Source organism: Mycteria americana, unplaced genomic scaffold (genome assembly GCF_035582795.1).
Source record: "Mycteria americana isolate JAX WOST 10 ecotype Jacksonville Zoo and Gardens unplaced genomic scaffold, USCA_MyAme_1.0 Scaffold_212, whole genome shotgun sequence".
In the NCBI taxonomy this organism is placed as follows: domain Eukaryota; kingdom Metazoa; phylum Chordata; class Aves; order Ciconiiformes; family Ciconiidae; genus Mycteria; species Mycteria americana.
In genome coordinates, this window is record NW_027445552.1 from 21,995 (window position 1) to 35,017 (window position 13,023).

General features: G+C 68.7%; 2 protein-coding genes across 2 annotated transcripts; one reads left to right on the forward strand and one right to left on the reverse strand.

Moving 5' to 3' along the window:
- Positions 1–32: 32 nt before the first annotated feature.
- On the reverse strand, positions 33–1,582 carry TMEM256 (transmembrane protein 256). The gene is made up of 5 exons (XM_075489596.1): positions 1,528–1,582; positions 1,061–1,243; positions 908–936; positions 745–828; positions 33–619 (listed from the first exon to the last, which is right to left on the reverse strand). Exons 1-5 carry the CDS (start codon positions 1,580–1,582, stop codon positions 476–478), a joined length of 495 nt encoding a protein of 164 aa, XP_075345711.1. The 3' UTR covers positions 33–475.
- A 270-nt stretch (positions 1,583–1,852) lies between these two features.
- NLGN2 (neuroligin 2) lies at positions 1,853–12,780 on the forward strand. Its single transcript, XM_075489594.1, is given in 8 exon segments — positions 1,853–1,992; positions 3,107–3,654; positions 7,554–7,703; positions 9,401–9,528; positions 9,530–9,587; positions 10,049–10,838; positions 11,844–12,078; positions 12,080–12,780. Coding segments are annotated over 7 exon segments (2,451 nt in total). The 5' UTR covers positions 1,853–1,992; positions 3,107–3,185; the 3' UTR covers positions 12,701–12,780.
- The last annotated feature ends 243 nt before the right edge of the window (positions 12,781–13,023 follow it).

A 13,023-nucleotide genomic window follows, 5' to 3' on the forward strand; every position in this document is an offset into this window, starting at 1 on the left:
TGAAACTCGATCGTTTATTGGTTGAAGGCAGCCTCGCAGCCAATCGGCAGCCGCCCCTGTACGACGCTGCTGGCTCAATCCCTCTGGTTGGCTGTTAGCCCAGCCAATGGGGTGGGGGAAGCGGGGGAGCCAGCCAGCCATTGGCTGTCGCCCAGCAACAGCCACGACGTCAGCAAGCTCAGCATCCCAGTGGCCTGCCAGGGTCTTGCCACAGCCAATCAGAAAACCAGGAGGCAGACACCCCCTCCTCCTCATTGGCTGCTGCCTGCACCGCTACGACCCAATCAGGCGCACAGGCAGCCCTCCGCCCCTATTGGCCAGCAGCTCGACCAATAGGAGGGGCGGGCTGGGGGAAGCACCACCTCTTAAAGGGGCAACGTCCGCGGCGGCGGGGGGGGGCCCGGACCGGCCGCCCGGTTCCCCCCGGAGCGGGGCGTGGGGTCCCGCCGGGCGCCGCCGCCGAGGGCCGGGCCCCTCAGAGGGCCAGGGCCCCCCAGCCCAGGATGAGGAGGGTCCCCCCCAGGGGGGCGGCGCGGTTGAGGCCGGGGTCCCCGCTCAGGCCGTGGTAGTAGAGGGGGAGGCAGAAGAGGCCGATGCCGGCGCAGAGCAGGGACCCGGCCTGCGGGGGCGGGGGGAGAGGGGAGGGACACGGACACGAGTGGAAATCAGGGAGGGGTCTGCCGGGGGGTGGGGGAGGGGAAGGGGTCTGCCGGGGGGTGGGGGAGGGGAGGGGGGAGGGGACACGCACCAGGCGGGGCGGCGGCAGTGGGGGGCGGCCAGCAGCGCCAGGCTGTGCAGGAGGTGGTACCGGTTCGCCGTCTCGTAGAGCTGGGGGGAGGGGAGCACCGTGAAGGGGGGGGGAGGGGAGACCCAGGCGTCCGGGACACCCCTCCCCCCCCCAGCTCACCTCCTTCTGGTACTCGTCCGGTCGCTGCGGCGGAGGCCTGAGGGGGGGGGGATGGGGGGGGGGGGGTCAGTCACGGGCCGGTAACGACCCCCCCGGTTCCCTCAGACCCCCGCCCCGGTGTCCCGTCCCGCCCCCCCCCCCCCCCCCCGGCCCCACCGTGGGCCCCGTAGGCCGCAGCCGCCATCGCGGCGGCGCCGCTGAGGGCCCCGACCCTCGGCCCACGATCGCGCCGCTCCCGCCATCGCCCCTCGCTTCCGCTTCCGGCCACGCCCACACCCCCCCCCCGTACACACACACGCACGCACGCACCGGCGCGTCCCGCCCCTTCCCCGCTCGCTCATTGGCGAAACGCCGCGTCGCTCAGGCGGCGAACGGCCAATGGGAGCGCGGAGGACGGACCCGCCTCCCGTCGGCAGGTGAGGGAGGGCAGAGCGCCCCCTGCCGGCCGCCACGGGACGCACACCACCCCCCCACCCCCCCCACCCCCCAGCTCGGGACCCCCCGGGGGGGACCCAGGCGTCCGGGGCCGCCCCCCCCCCCCCCCAGGGGACCCAGCCGTGTCCCCCCCCCCCCCAGGACACCCCACAACTGCCCTTCCCCTCCCCCCCCGCGGTGTTTACTGTAGGGTCGCCCCGCAGCAGCGCCCCCCCGCGGCCTGGCGGTGCCACGGAGCATCCCCCCCCCCCCCCCCCCGCAGGGGACCCAGGAATGGGGGTGCGCGCCCCCCCCCCCCCCCCCCGAGGACCCAGGCGTCCGGGTGTCACACGCCCCTCCCCCCCGCGGGGGACCCAGGCGCCCGGGACCCCCCCATCCCCCCCCGGGGGTCCCAGGCGGCCGGGCCGGGCGGTACCGGGGGCGGTGCGGGGGGGGGGGGGGGGGGGGGGAGGGGGGGGGCCGGCCCGGTCCGGCGCCGCCCCCCGGAGGCGGCTCCCGGTTCCCGCAGCCGCTCCCGGCGGGAGGGACCAAGGCGGCCGCTCCCGGCTCGGCTCGGCCCGGCCCCGCCCGCCGCCATGGCCCGGCCCCGGCCCCGGTACCGGCCCGGCCCCCCCCGCCCCCCCCCGCCGATAGGCCCGGCCCCGGCCCAGGTAGGCACCGACCCCCGAACGGCCGGGTCCCCCCGGGTGGGGGGAGGGGAGGGGATGGGGGGGGGGGGAGGGGGCCGCTCGGATGCTCGGGATGGATGGAGGGATGGGGGGGGGATGGGGGGGCCCGGCCGGCTGGGTCCGCGCTGGGGTGGGGGGCGGGGGGCAGCGCTGGGACGCCGGGGTCCTCGGGATGAGGGGGGGATGGAGGGGGGGGGGGGGGGGGGGGGCGGCTCGGCCGCCGGGGTCCCCGCCTGGATGGCGCAGGGGGGGGATGGGGGGGGCAGCCCGGAGGCCTGGGCCCCCCCCGCGGGTCCTCAAATGGGGGGGGGGGGAGCGGGGGGAGGCGCCGTGTGCGAGGCCTGGGGGGGGGGTTTGGGGGGCCCGGGTCCGCCACCGGCACCGAACGGGGGGGGCGGGGGGGGCTGTCGGTGGGGCAGGGGGCGGCCCCGGCCGCCGGGGTCCCCGGGGGGGGGGGGGGGGGGGCGTTCGCCGGGGACCCCCCCCCATCCACCGGGGTGCCCAGGCCGCGGGGGGGGGGGGGCGGGATGCCGGCCGGAACTCCGGTTGCCAGGGCGACGCTCCGGGCTCCGTTGCCACGGCAACGCCGTGGGGGGGGACCCCACATGCCCCCCCCCCCCCCCCCAATAGCGGTTCGGGGGGGGGGCGGGGTCCCTGGGGGTGTTTGGGGCTCGGGGGGGGGTGGGGGTCCCCGGGGGGGGTTGGGGTCCCCGGGGGGTCGCAGCCCCCAACTAACGGATCCTTCTGGTTCTTCTTCTCTCCCCCCCCGCCGCCCCCCCCCCCCCCCCCCCCCGGTCCATCCCTCTCCCCTCCCCCCTTCCCATCATCCCTCTGTGCGTCCGTCTGTCCGTCTGTCCGTCGCCCCCCATCCACCCTCCTTGTCCCCCCACCCCGTCCACTACCCCCCCCCCGGCTGTGCCCCCCCATGACCCCCCCACCCCCCATACCCCAACACCCCCCTGTGCCCCCCATGTCCCCCCATGACCCACCCCCCCGTGTCCCCCCATGACCCCCCCATCTCCCCTGTACCCCAATGTCCCCCCCGTGTCCCCCACCCCCCCCGTACCCCAACACCCCCCCCCGCCCCCCCCCCCAGCCCCACCATGGCGCACCCCCTCCCCAGCACCCCGTAGCCCACCCGTCCCCCCGCCGCCCCCCCCACCCCGCCCCCCGCCATGCCACCCCCGCCGCTGGCGCTGGCCCTGGCCCTGGCGCTCTGGGCCCCCCCCGGCGCCCCCCAACCGCCGCCGCCCCCCCCAGCCGCCGCCGCCGCCGCCGGGGGTGGGGACCCCCCCCCGGACCCCCGCTTCCCGGTGGTGCCCACCCAGTACGGGCGGCTGCGGGGGGCTCGCCGGGACCTCAGCAACGAGCTGCTGGGGCCGGTTCAGGCTTTTTTGGGGGTGCCCTACGCCGCCCCCCCCCTGGGTCCCCGCCGCTGGGCCCCCCCCGAAGCGCCGGCCGCTTGGGGGGGGGTGCGGGACGCCACCGCCTTCGCCCCCGCCTGCCCCCAAAACCTGCGGGGGGGGCCCCCCCCCCTCATGCTGCCCCTCTGGCTCAGCGACAACCTGGAGGCGGCCGGGGCCTACGTGGCGGCGCAGAGCGAGGACTGTCTGTACCTCAACCTCTACGTCCCCACCGAGGACGGTACGGCCGGGCGGGGCCGGGCGGGGCCGGGCGGGGCAGGGCGGGGCGGCGGGGAGGGGCGGGGATGCAGGGGGAGGGGCGGGGATGCAGAGGAGGGGCAGGATGGGGAGGGCGAGGACGGCCTCGACCTCAGCCTGTAGGTCTCTATGGAGGATGGTGGGGTGGGCGGGGCCAGGCAGGGGTGGGCGGGGCCAGGTGGGGCAGGGGAGGGGCTAGAAGGGGCGGGGAGGGGCGGGGATGCAGGGGGAGGGGCAGGATGGGGAGGGCGAGGACGGCCTCGACCTCAGCCTCGACGCCCCATTGGAGGACCGTAGGGATGGGCGGGGCCAGGCAGGGGTGGGCGGGGCAGGGCGGGGCAGGAGGGAAGGGCCGGCCCCCGCCCCGGCGAGGGAGGAAACGGGGAGGAAAAGGAAGGAATTGGGCAAATTCGGGCAGGAACGGAATGGGGAAACGGGGGGAAAAAGGGGGAAATTGGGTAAAGTGGCGGGGGAGGGGCGGGGGAGGGCCGAGGGGTGGCTCTGCCCCGAAACCTTGGTACCCACTGGGGTGGGAAACGGGGAGAAAAAGGGGGAATTTGGGCAAAACCGGGGGAGGAAGAGGGGGTGGGAACTGGGGTGAAAAATCGGGGATTTGGGCAAAATGGGGTGGGAAGGGGGGGGGGGGGGGGAGGGGCAGCCTCCGCCGCAGCCCCTGGCGCCAGCCAAGGATGGTAAAACGGGGCGAAAGATGGGGGAAATGGGCAAAATCGGGCTGGAAAACGGGGAAATGAGAAAACGGGGCAAAATAGCAAAACTGGGCAAAAAATGGCAGGAAAGGGGGGGGGAGGGGGGGGGGCTCTGCCCCGGCCGCTGGGCGCCCCCGGGGCGGTGAACGGGGGGAAAACCGGAGGAAATGGGCAAAAGGGGGTGGGAGGGGGGAAACGGGGTGAAAAGCAGCGGGTTTGGGCAAAACCGGGCGAACGGGGGCTGGGGAAGGGGGAAGGGGGGTGGGGACGACGGCCCCCCCGCGGCCGGACGCCGGGGACCCCCGCCCGGCCCCTCCCCCGGACGCCTGGGTCCCTGCTCCTGGCCGGGTCCCTGTGCTGGAGCAGCCCCGCCACCGGCGCCATCGCCCCCGCGTCCGTCTGTCCCCTCCATCCCAACGTCCATCCCAACGTCCATCTGTCCGTCCCTGCATCCTCCATCCATCCCTGCGTCCATCCCTGCGTCCATCTGTCCATCCCCATGTCCATCCCTGCGTCCTCCACCGTCCCTGCGTCCATCCCTGCGTCCATCCGTCCATCCCTTTGTTCTCCATCCATCCCTACGTCCATCCCAATGTCCATCCATCCATCCCTACATCTTCCGTCCATCCCAACGTCCATCCGTCCGTCCCTACGTCCTCCACCATCCCAACCTTCATCCCTGTGTCCCCCGTCCATCCCAAGGTCCATCCCCGCGTCTATCCATCCATCTCAGTGTCCTCCACCATCCCAACATCCATCCCTACGTCTTCCGTCCATCCCAATGTCCATCCGTCCGTCCCTACGTCCTCCACCACCCCAACGTCCATCCCTACGTCCATCCGTCCATCCCTGCATCCTCTGTCCGTCCCAACATCCATCCCTACATCTTCCATCCATCCCAACGTCCATCCCAACGTCTATCCGTCCGTCCCTACGTCCTCCACCGTCCCAACGTCCATCCCAACGCCCATCCCGATGTCCATCCACCCATCCCTGCGTCCTCCGTCCATCCCAACGTCCATCCCTGCATCCCCCATCCATGCCAATGTCCATCCGTCCGTCCCTACGTCCTCCACCACCCCAACATCCATCCCGATGTCCATCCACCCATCCCTACGTCCTCTGTCCATCCCAACGTCCATCCCTACATCTTCCGTCCATCCCAACATCCATCCGTCCGTCCCTACGTCCTCTGTCCATCCCAACGTCCATCCCTACGTCCATCCCAATGTCCATCCGTCCATCCCTGCGTCCTCCACCATCCCTACGTCCATCCCTACCTCCATCCGTCCATCCCTGCGTCCTCCACCATCCCAACATCCATCCCAACTTCCATCCGTCCATCCCTGCATCCTCTGTCCATCCCAACATCCATCCCTACATCTTCCATCCATCCCAACGTCCATCCCAACGTCCATCCCAACGTCTATCCATCCGTCCCTACGTCCTCCACCATCCCAACGTCCATCCCTATGTCCATCCCGATGTCCATCCACCCATCCCTGCATCCTCCGTCCATCCCAACGTCCATCCCTACATCTTCCGTCCATCCCAATGTCCATCTGTCCATCCCTACATCCTCCACCATCCCAACGTCCATCCCTGCATCCCCCATCCATCCCAACGTTCATCCGTCTGTCCCTACGTCCTCCACCATCCCAACGTCCATCCCAACGTCCATCCCTACGTCCATCCTGATGTCCATCCACCCATCCCTGCGTCCTCCGTCCATCCCAACGTCCATCCCTGCGTCCCCCGTCCATCCCAATGTCCATCCCTACGTCCATCCCAATGTCCATCTGTCCATCCCTGTCTCCTCCACCATCCCAACGTCCATCCCAACGTCCATCCGTCCATCCCTGCATCCTCTGTCCGTCCCAACATCCATCCCTACATCTTCCGTCCATCCCAACATCCATCCCAACGTCCGTCCATCCGTCCCTGCGTCCTCCACCATCCCAACGTCCGTCCCTGCGTCCCCCGTCCATCCCCCCGTCCATCCCGACGTCCATCCATCCCTCTGTCCGTCCGTCCATCCCTCCTTCCACCACCCCCGGCCCCATTTTTGGGCCCCCCCCGTTCTTGCCCCATTTTACCGGGCCCCCGCCCGCGTGGATTTTTCTGCTCTTTCCCCCGTTTTGGGGGCAGGAAGTTTTTTTTTCTTTTTTCATTATTTTTTGCCTTTTCCCCCGCCCCCCCTCGCCCCTCCCCCGCCCCCGTTTTCGCTCCTTTTGGCCCCCCCAATTTTTCCTCCTTTTCTTCCCTTGGTCCAGGTTTGCTCGCGAAAAAGCGCGAGGACGGCGCGGCCGGCGGCCCCCCCCCCGGACGCAGGTAGTTTTGGTGCATGTTCCTCCGGTTTTGGGCAAATTTTTTTTTGGTTCTTTCGGGTTTTTTGGGTTTTTTTCCCCCCTTCTCCCCTCCTCCCCTCCCCCCCCTTTTCTTTCTTTCTTCCCGGGGCCGCGGGTCCCCCCCTCCCCTCCCCCATGCTTTTGGGGGGGGGTCGCCCCCCTTTTTGGCTGCCTGTTTTGGTTCTTTTTCTCTTTTTTTGGTGTTTTTTTGTTTTTGTTTTTGCTGGTTTTGCTTCTTTTCGGGGGGTTTGGGGGTGATTTTTTTGGTTTTTTGGTGTTTTGGTGGTTTTTTTGGTGGTTTTTGGTTTTTTTTTGGACACGCCCCCTCTCCCCCCCCCCGCCCCCCCCCATCCCGGACGCCGGGGTCCCCCCCCGTCCCATCCCGTGTCCCCCCCCCCCCCAGCCCAGGGTCCCCCCCCGCTCATCTTCGTTAAAGCAGCGTTAATGAGGCCCCGTTGCCGCAGCGACGGAGGTGACCTAGAAACGAAGCGATGGGGGGGGCACATTGCCATGGAAACAGGCCGGGGGGGGCCCCCCCCCCCCCCCCCCAGTGACCCCCAACTCCTGACCTCGCCCCCTCCCCCCCGAAGCTCCAGCCTGTGACCTCTGACCCCGGCTGTCACCTCTGACACCCCCCCCCCCCCAGCACTGGGGTGAGGGGGGGGTCCCCAAAGTGACATGGGGGGGGGGGATGTGGGGGTCCCCAAGGGGGTCCCTGGTGCTTTGGGGGTCCCCAAGGGGGTCCCCAAGGGGGTCCCCATGGTGCCAGGGATGTCCCCGGGGTGTCCCCAGACCTGGGGGTGCCCCTGACCCCCCACCCCCCCCAGACATCCGGGACAGCGGGAAGAAGCCGGTGATGCTCTTCCTCCACGGCGGCTCCTACATGGAGGGGACGGGGAACATGTTCGATGGCAGCGTGCTGGCGGCCTACGGCAACGTCATCGTCGTCACCATGAACTACCGCCTGGGCGTCCTCGGTACGGGGGGGCAACCTCGGGGACACGGGTTGGGCGTGGGGACATGGTGGACACCACGGAGAACCTCCCTGGGGACACGGGTTGGGCGTGGGGACATGGAGACACCATGGAGAACCTCCCTGGGGACATGGGTTGGGCGTGGGGACATGGTGGACACCACGGAGAACATCCTTGAGGACATGGGTAGGGTGTGGGGACATGGTGGACACCACGGAGAACCTCCCTGGGGTCATGGGTTGGGCGTGGGGACATGGTGGACACCACGGAGAACATCCTTGAGGACATGGGTAGGGTGTGGGGACATGGTGGACACCACGGAGAACCTCCCTGGGGTCATGGGTTGGGTGTGGGGACATGGGGACACCATGGAGAACCTCCCTGGGGACACGGGTTGGGCGTGGGGACATGGTGGACACCACGGAGAACGTCCTTGAGGACATAGATAGGGTGTGAGGAGATGGGGACACCATGGAGAACGCCCTTGAGGACATGGGTAGGGTGTGAAGATATGGGGACACCATGGAGAACCTCCTTGGGGTCATGGGTAGGGTGTGGGGACACCATGGAGAACGTCCTTGAGGACATGGGTAGGGTGTGAGGATATGGGGACATGATGGAGAAGCTTCTTGGAGACATGAGTTGGGCATGGGGACATGAGGACACCATGGAGAAGCTCCTTGAGGACATGGATTGGGCATGGGGGCATGGGGACACCATGGAGAACCTCCCTGGGGACATGGGTTGGGTGTGGGAACATGGTGGACACCATGGAGAACCACCTTGGGGTCATGGGTTGTGCGTGGGGACGAGGGGACACCATGGAGAACATCCTTGAGGACATGGGTGGAGTGTGGGGACATGGGGACACCATGGAGAACCTCCCAGGGGACATGGGTTGGGCATGGGGACATGGTGGACACCATGGAGAACGCCCTTGAGGACATGGGTAGGGTGTGAAGATATGGGGACACCATGGAGAACCTCCTTGGGGTCATGGGTTGTGCGCGGGGACGTGGGGACACCATGGAGAACGTCCTTGAGGACATGGGTAGGGTGTGAGGACATGGGGACACCATGGAGAACGTCCTTGAGGACATGGGTAGGGTATGAGGATATGGGGACATGATGGAGAACCTCCTTGGAGACATGAGTTGGGCATGGGGACATGAGGACACCATGGAGAAGCTCCTTGGGGGCATGGGTTGGACATGGGGACACCATGGAGAACCTCCCTGGGGACAAGGGAACCACCTTGGGGACATGGGTTGGGCGTGGGGACATGGGGACACCATGGAGAACCACCTTGGGGTCATGGGTAAGGCATGGGGACACCATGGAGAACATCCTTGGGGACATGAGTAGCGTGTAGGGACATGGGGACACCATGGAGAACCACCCTGGGGTCATGGGTAGGGCATGGGGACACCACGGCGAACCTCCTTGGGGACATGGGTTGGACATGGGGACACCACAGAGAACCTCCCTGGGGACAAGGGAACCTCCTCGGGGGCATGAGTTGGGCGTGGGGACATGGGGGACACCATGGACAACCTCCTTGAGGACATGGGTAGGGTGTGAGGACATGGGGACACCATGGAGAACATCCTCGGGGACATGGGGGACACCATGGGCTACTGCTTTGATGACCTGGTCCATGGGGGGGGGACATCTCCCCACGCGTCCCCGTGTCCCCGCAGGCTTCCTGAGCACGGGGGACCAGGCGGCAAAGGGCAACTACGGGCTCCTGGACCAGATCCAGGCGCTGCGGTGGCTCAACGAGAACGTGGGGCACTTTGGGGGTGACCCCCAGCGCATCACCATCTTCGGGCTCTGGCGCCGGCGCCGCCTGCGTCAGCCTCCTCATCCTCTCCCACCACTCTGAAGGTATCTCCCCCCCCTTCCCGGAGGCCTCCCACATCACACTGGGCACCCCGAATCCTCCAGGAGCCCCCCCAGATCGCCCTGTGGACCCCAAATCCCTTCTGGAATCCCCTGAATCCCCTGGTGGGACTCCATCCCCACGTCCCCACCACGTCCTCACCACGTCCCCACGTCCGTACAGCCTGGTGGGACTCCATCCCCACGTCCCCATGTCCGTACAGCCTGGTGGGACTCCATCCCCACGTCCCCACCACGTCCCCACGTCCGTACAGCCTGGTGGGACTCCGTCCCCACGTCCGTACAGCCTGGTGGGACTCCATCCCCACGTCCCCACCACGTCCCCATGTCCGTACAGCCTGGTGGGACTCCATCCCCACGTCCCCACCACGTCCCCATGTCCGTACAGCCTGGTGGGACTCCATCCCCATGTCCCCCCTGCTCTGGCTGACGCCCGGGTCCCACAGGTCTCTTCCAGAAGGCCATCGCGCAGAGCGGGACGGCCATCTCCAGCTGGTCGGTGAACTACCAGCCGCTGAAGTACACGCGGCTGCTGGCGGCCAAGGTGGGCTGCGAACGGGCGGACACGGGGGCGGCGGTGGAGTGCCTACGACGTCAACCCTTCCGCGCCTTGGTGGACCAGGACGTCCAACCCGCCCGCTACCACGTGGCCTTTGGGCCGGTGGTGGACGGCGACGTGGTGCCCGATGACCCCGAGATCCTGATGCAACAGGGCGAGTTCCTCAACTACGACATCCTCATCGGCGTCAACCAGGGCGAGGGGTTGAAGTTCGTGGAGGACTCGCTGGAGAGCGAGGACGGCATCTCCGCCTCCTACTTTGACTTCACCGTCTCCAACTTTGTGGACAACCTCTACGGTTACCCCGAGGGGAAGGACATCCTGCGGGAGACCATCAAGTTCATGTACACGGATTGGGCCGACCGGGACAACGGGGAGATGAGGCGTAAGACGTTGCTGGCCCTCTTCACCGACCACCAATGGGTGGCCCCGGCGGTGGCCACGGCCAAGCTCCACGCCGAGTACCAGTCGCCCGTCTACTTCTACACCTTCTACCACCACTGCCAGACGGACGCGCGGCCCGAGTGGGCGGACGCGGCCCACGGGGATGAGATCCCCTACGTCTTCGGGGTGCCCATGGTGGGCGCCACCGACCTCTTCCCCTGCAACTTCTCCAAGAACGACGTGATGCTCAGCGCCGTCGTCATGACCTACTGGACCAACTTTGCCAAGACCGGGTGGGTGGGGACACTGCGAGGGTGGGGGAATGGAGGCATTTCCCTGCATCCTGGTGGGACTCCATCCCCACGTCCCCACCACGTCCCCGCAGCCTGGTGGGACTCCATCCCCACGTCCCCACCACGTCCCCGCATCCTGGTGGGACTCCATCCCCACGTCCCCACCACGTCCCTGCATCCTGGTGGGACTCCATCCCCACGTCCCCACCACATCAAGGGGAATGAGGACATGGAGGATGCGGACATGGGGGGACAGGAGGATGGGGATGTGGGGACATGGGGACAGAGGGGGACATGGGGGATGGAGACAGGGGTGGATGGAAACAGGGACGTCTGTGTGGTTGGTTGGTTGAGTGGAAGGGTGGATGGGTAGTTGGGTGGGTGGATGGGTGGGTGGGTGGTTGGTTGAGTGGGTGGTTGGGTGGTTGGGTAGGTGGGTGGGTGGTTGAGTGGATGGGTGGGTGGGTGGTTGGGTGGTTGGTTGAGTGGGTGGGTGGATTATTGGGTGGGTCGTTGGTTGGGTGGGTGGGTGGTTGAGTGGGTGGTTGGGTGGTTGGGTAGGTGGGTGGGTGGTTGAGTGGATGGGTGGTTGGGTGGGTGGGTGGTTGGGTGGGTGGTTGGGTGGGTGGTTGAGTGGGTGGGTGGATTATTGGGTGGGTCGTTGGTTGGGTGGGTGGGTGGTTGAGTGGATGGGTGGTTGGTTGAGTGGGTGGGTGGTTGATTGGGTGGGTCGTTGGGTGGGTGGGTGGTTGGTTGAGTGGATGGGTGGGTGGGTGGGTGGTTGAGTGGATGGGTGGGTGGGTGGGTGGTTGAGTGGGTGGGTGGTTGGTTGGGTGGGTCATTGGTTGGGTGGGTGGGTGGTTGAGTGGTTGGGTGGTTGGGTGGATGCACAGGGGGACGGATGATGGGACGGACGGATGGACGGACAGCTGGATGGACGGAGGGGTGGCCAGGTGAAGCTGCCCTCCAGGTCTGATCACCACCTCCGCCCCTCCGCCCCCGCAGGGACCCCAACCAGCCGGTACCGCAGGACACCAAGTTCATCCACACGAAGCCCAACCGCTTCGAGGAGGTGGTGTGGACCCGCTTCGACGGCAAGGACAAGCGCTACCTCCACATCGGCCTCAAGCCCCGCGTCCGCGACCACTACCGGGCCAACAAGGTGGCCTTCTGGCTGGAGCTCGTCCCCCACCTCCACAACCTCCACCAGCTCCCCCACGCCTCCACCACCACCCGCCTGCCCCCCCCCGCCGGCGCCGGACCCCCTCGCCGTCCCCCCCGCCACCCGCCGACCCCCCGCCCCTTCCCCGCCGCCCCCCGAGGAAGAGGAGGAACCCGACGGGGGGGGTCGCCGCCGCTTCGCCCCCTTCCCCGGGGACTCGCGGGACTACTCCACCGAGCTGAGCGTCACCGTGGCGGTGGGGGCCTCCCTCCTCTTCCTCAACATCCTGGCCTTCGCCGCCCTCTACTACAAGCGGGACAAGCGCCCTCCCGAAGGACGGGGGGGTCCCCGGCGCCTCAGCCCCCCCCCGACCCGGGGGGCCCCCAACGATCTCCTGGGTCACGGGGGGGCGGAGGAGGAGTTGGTCTCGCTGCAGCTGAAGCACCCCGAGAGGGGGGTGGGGGTGGGGGTGGGGGTGGGGGGGGGTGGGGACCCCCCCGAAGCCGCCCTACGCCCCCCCGCCGGACCCCCGGACTACACCCTGGCCTTGCGGCGAGCCCCCGAGGACGTCCCGCTCATGACGCCCAACACCATCACCATGGTGCCGGGGGGGTTGCCCGCCCTGCACCCCTTCGGCCCCCCCTTCCCCCCCGGCCACAACAGCACCCTGCCCCACCCCCACTCCACCACCCGCGTATAGTCGGCTCAGCCCCACCCCCACCCCCCCGCCCCCCGGACGCCGGGGACCCCCCCCCCCCGAGCTAGAGGACCCCCCTCCCCCACCTTGGGGAGGGGAGGGGAGGGGGGGGGGGGGGGCCCACCCGGATGACCCCCTCCCCCCACTTGTGTCCCCCGCCCGGACGCCTGGGTCCGCTCAAGAGGTAACGGGGACCCCCCCATCCCCCCCCCCGGGCGGACGCTGAAGACGCATGGGGACCCCCCCACCCCCCCGGACGCCTGGGTCCCCCGAAGACGCATGGGAAACCGCCCTCCCCTCCCCCACCCAGGGTCCCCCGAAGACTC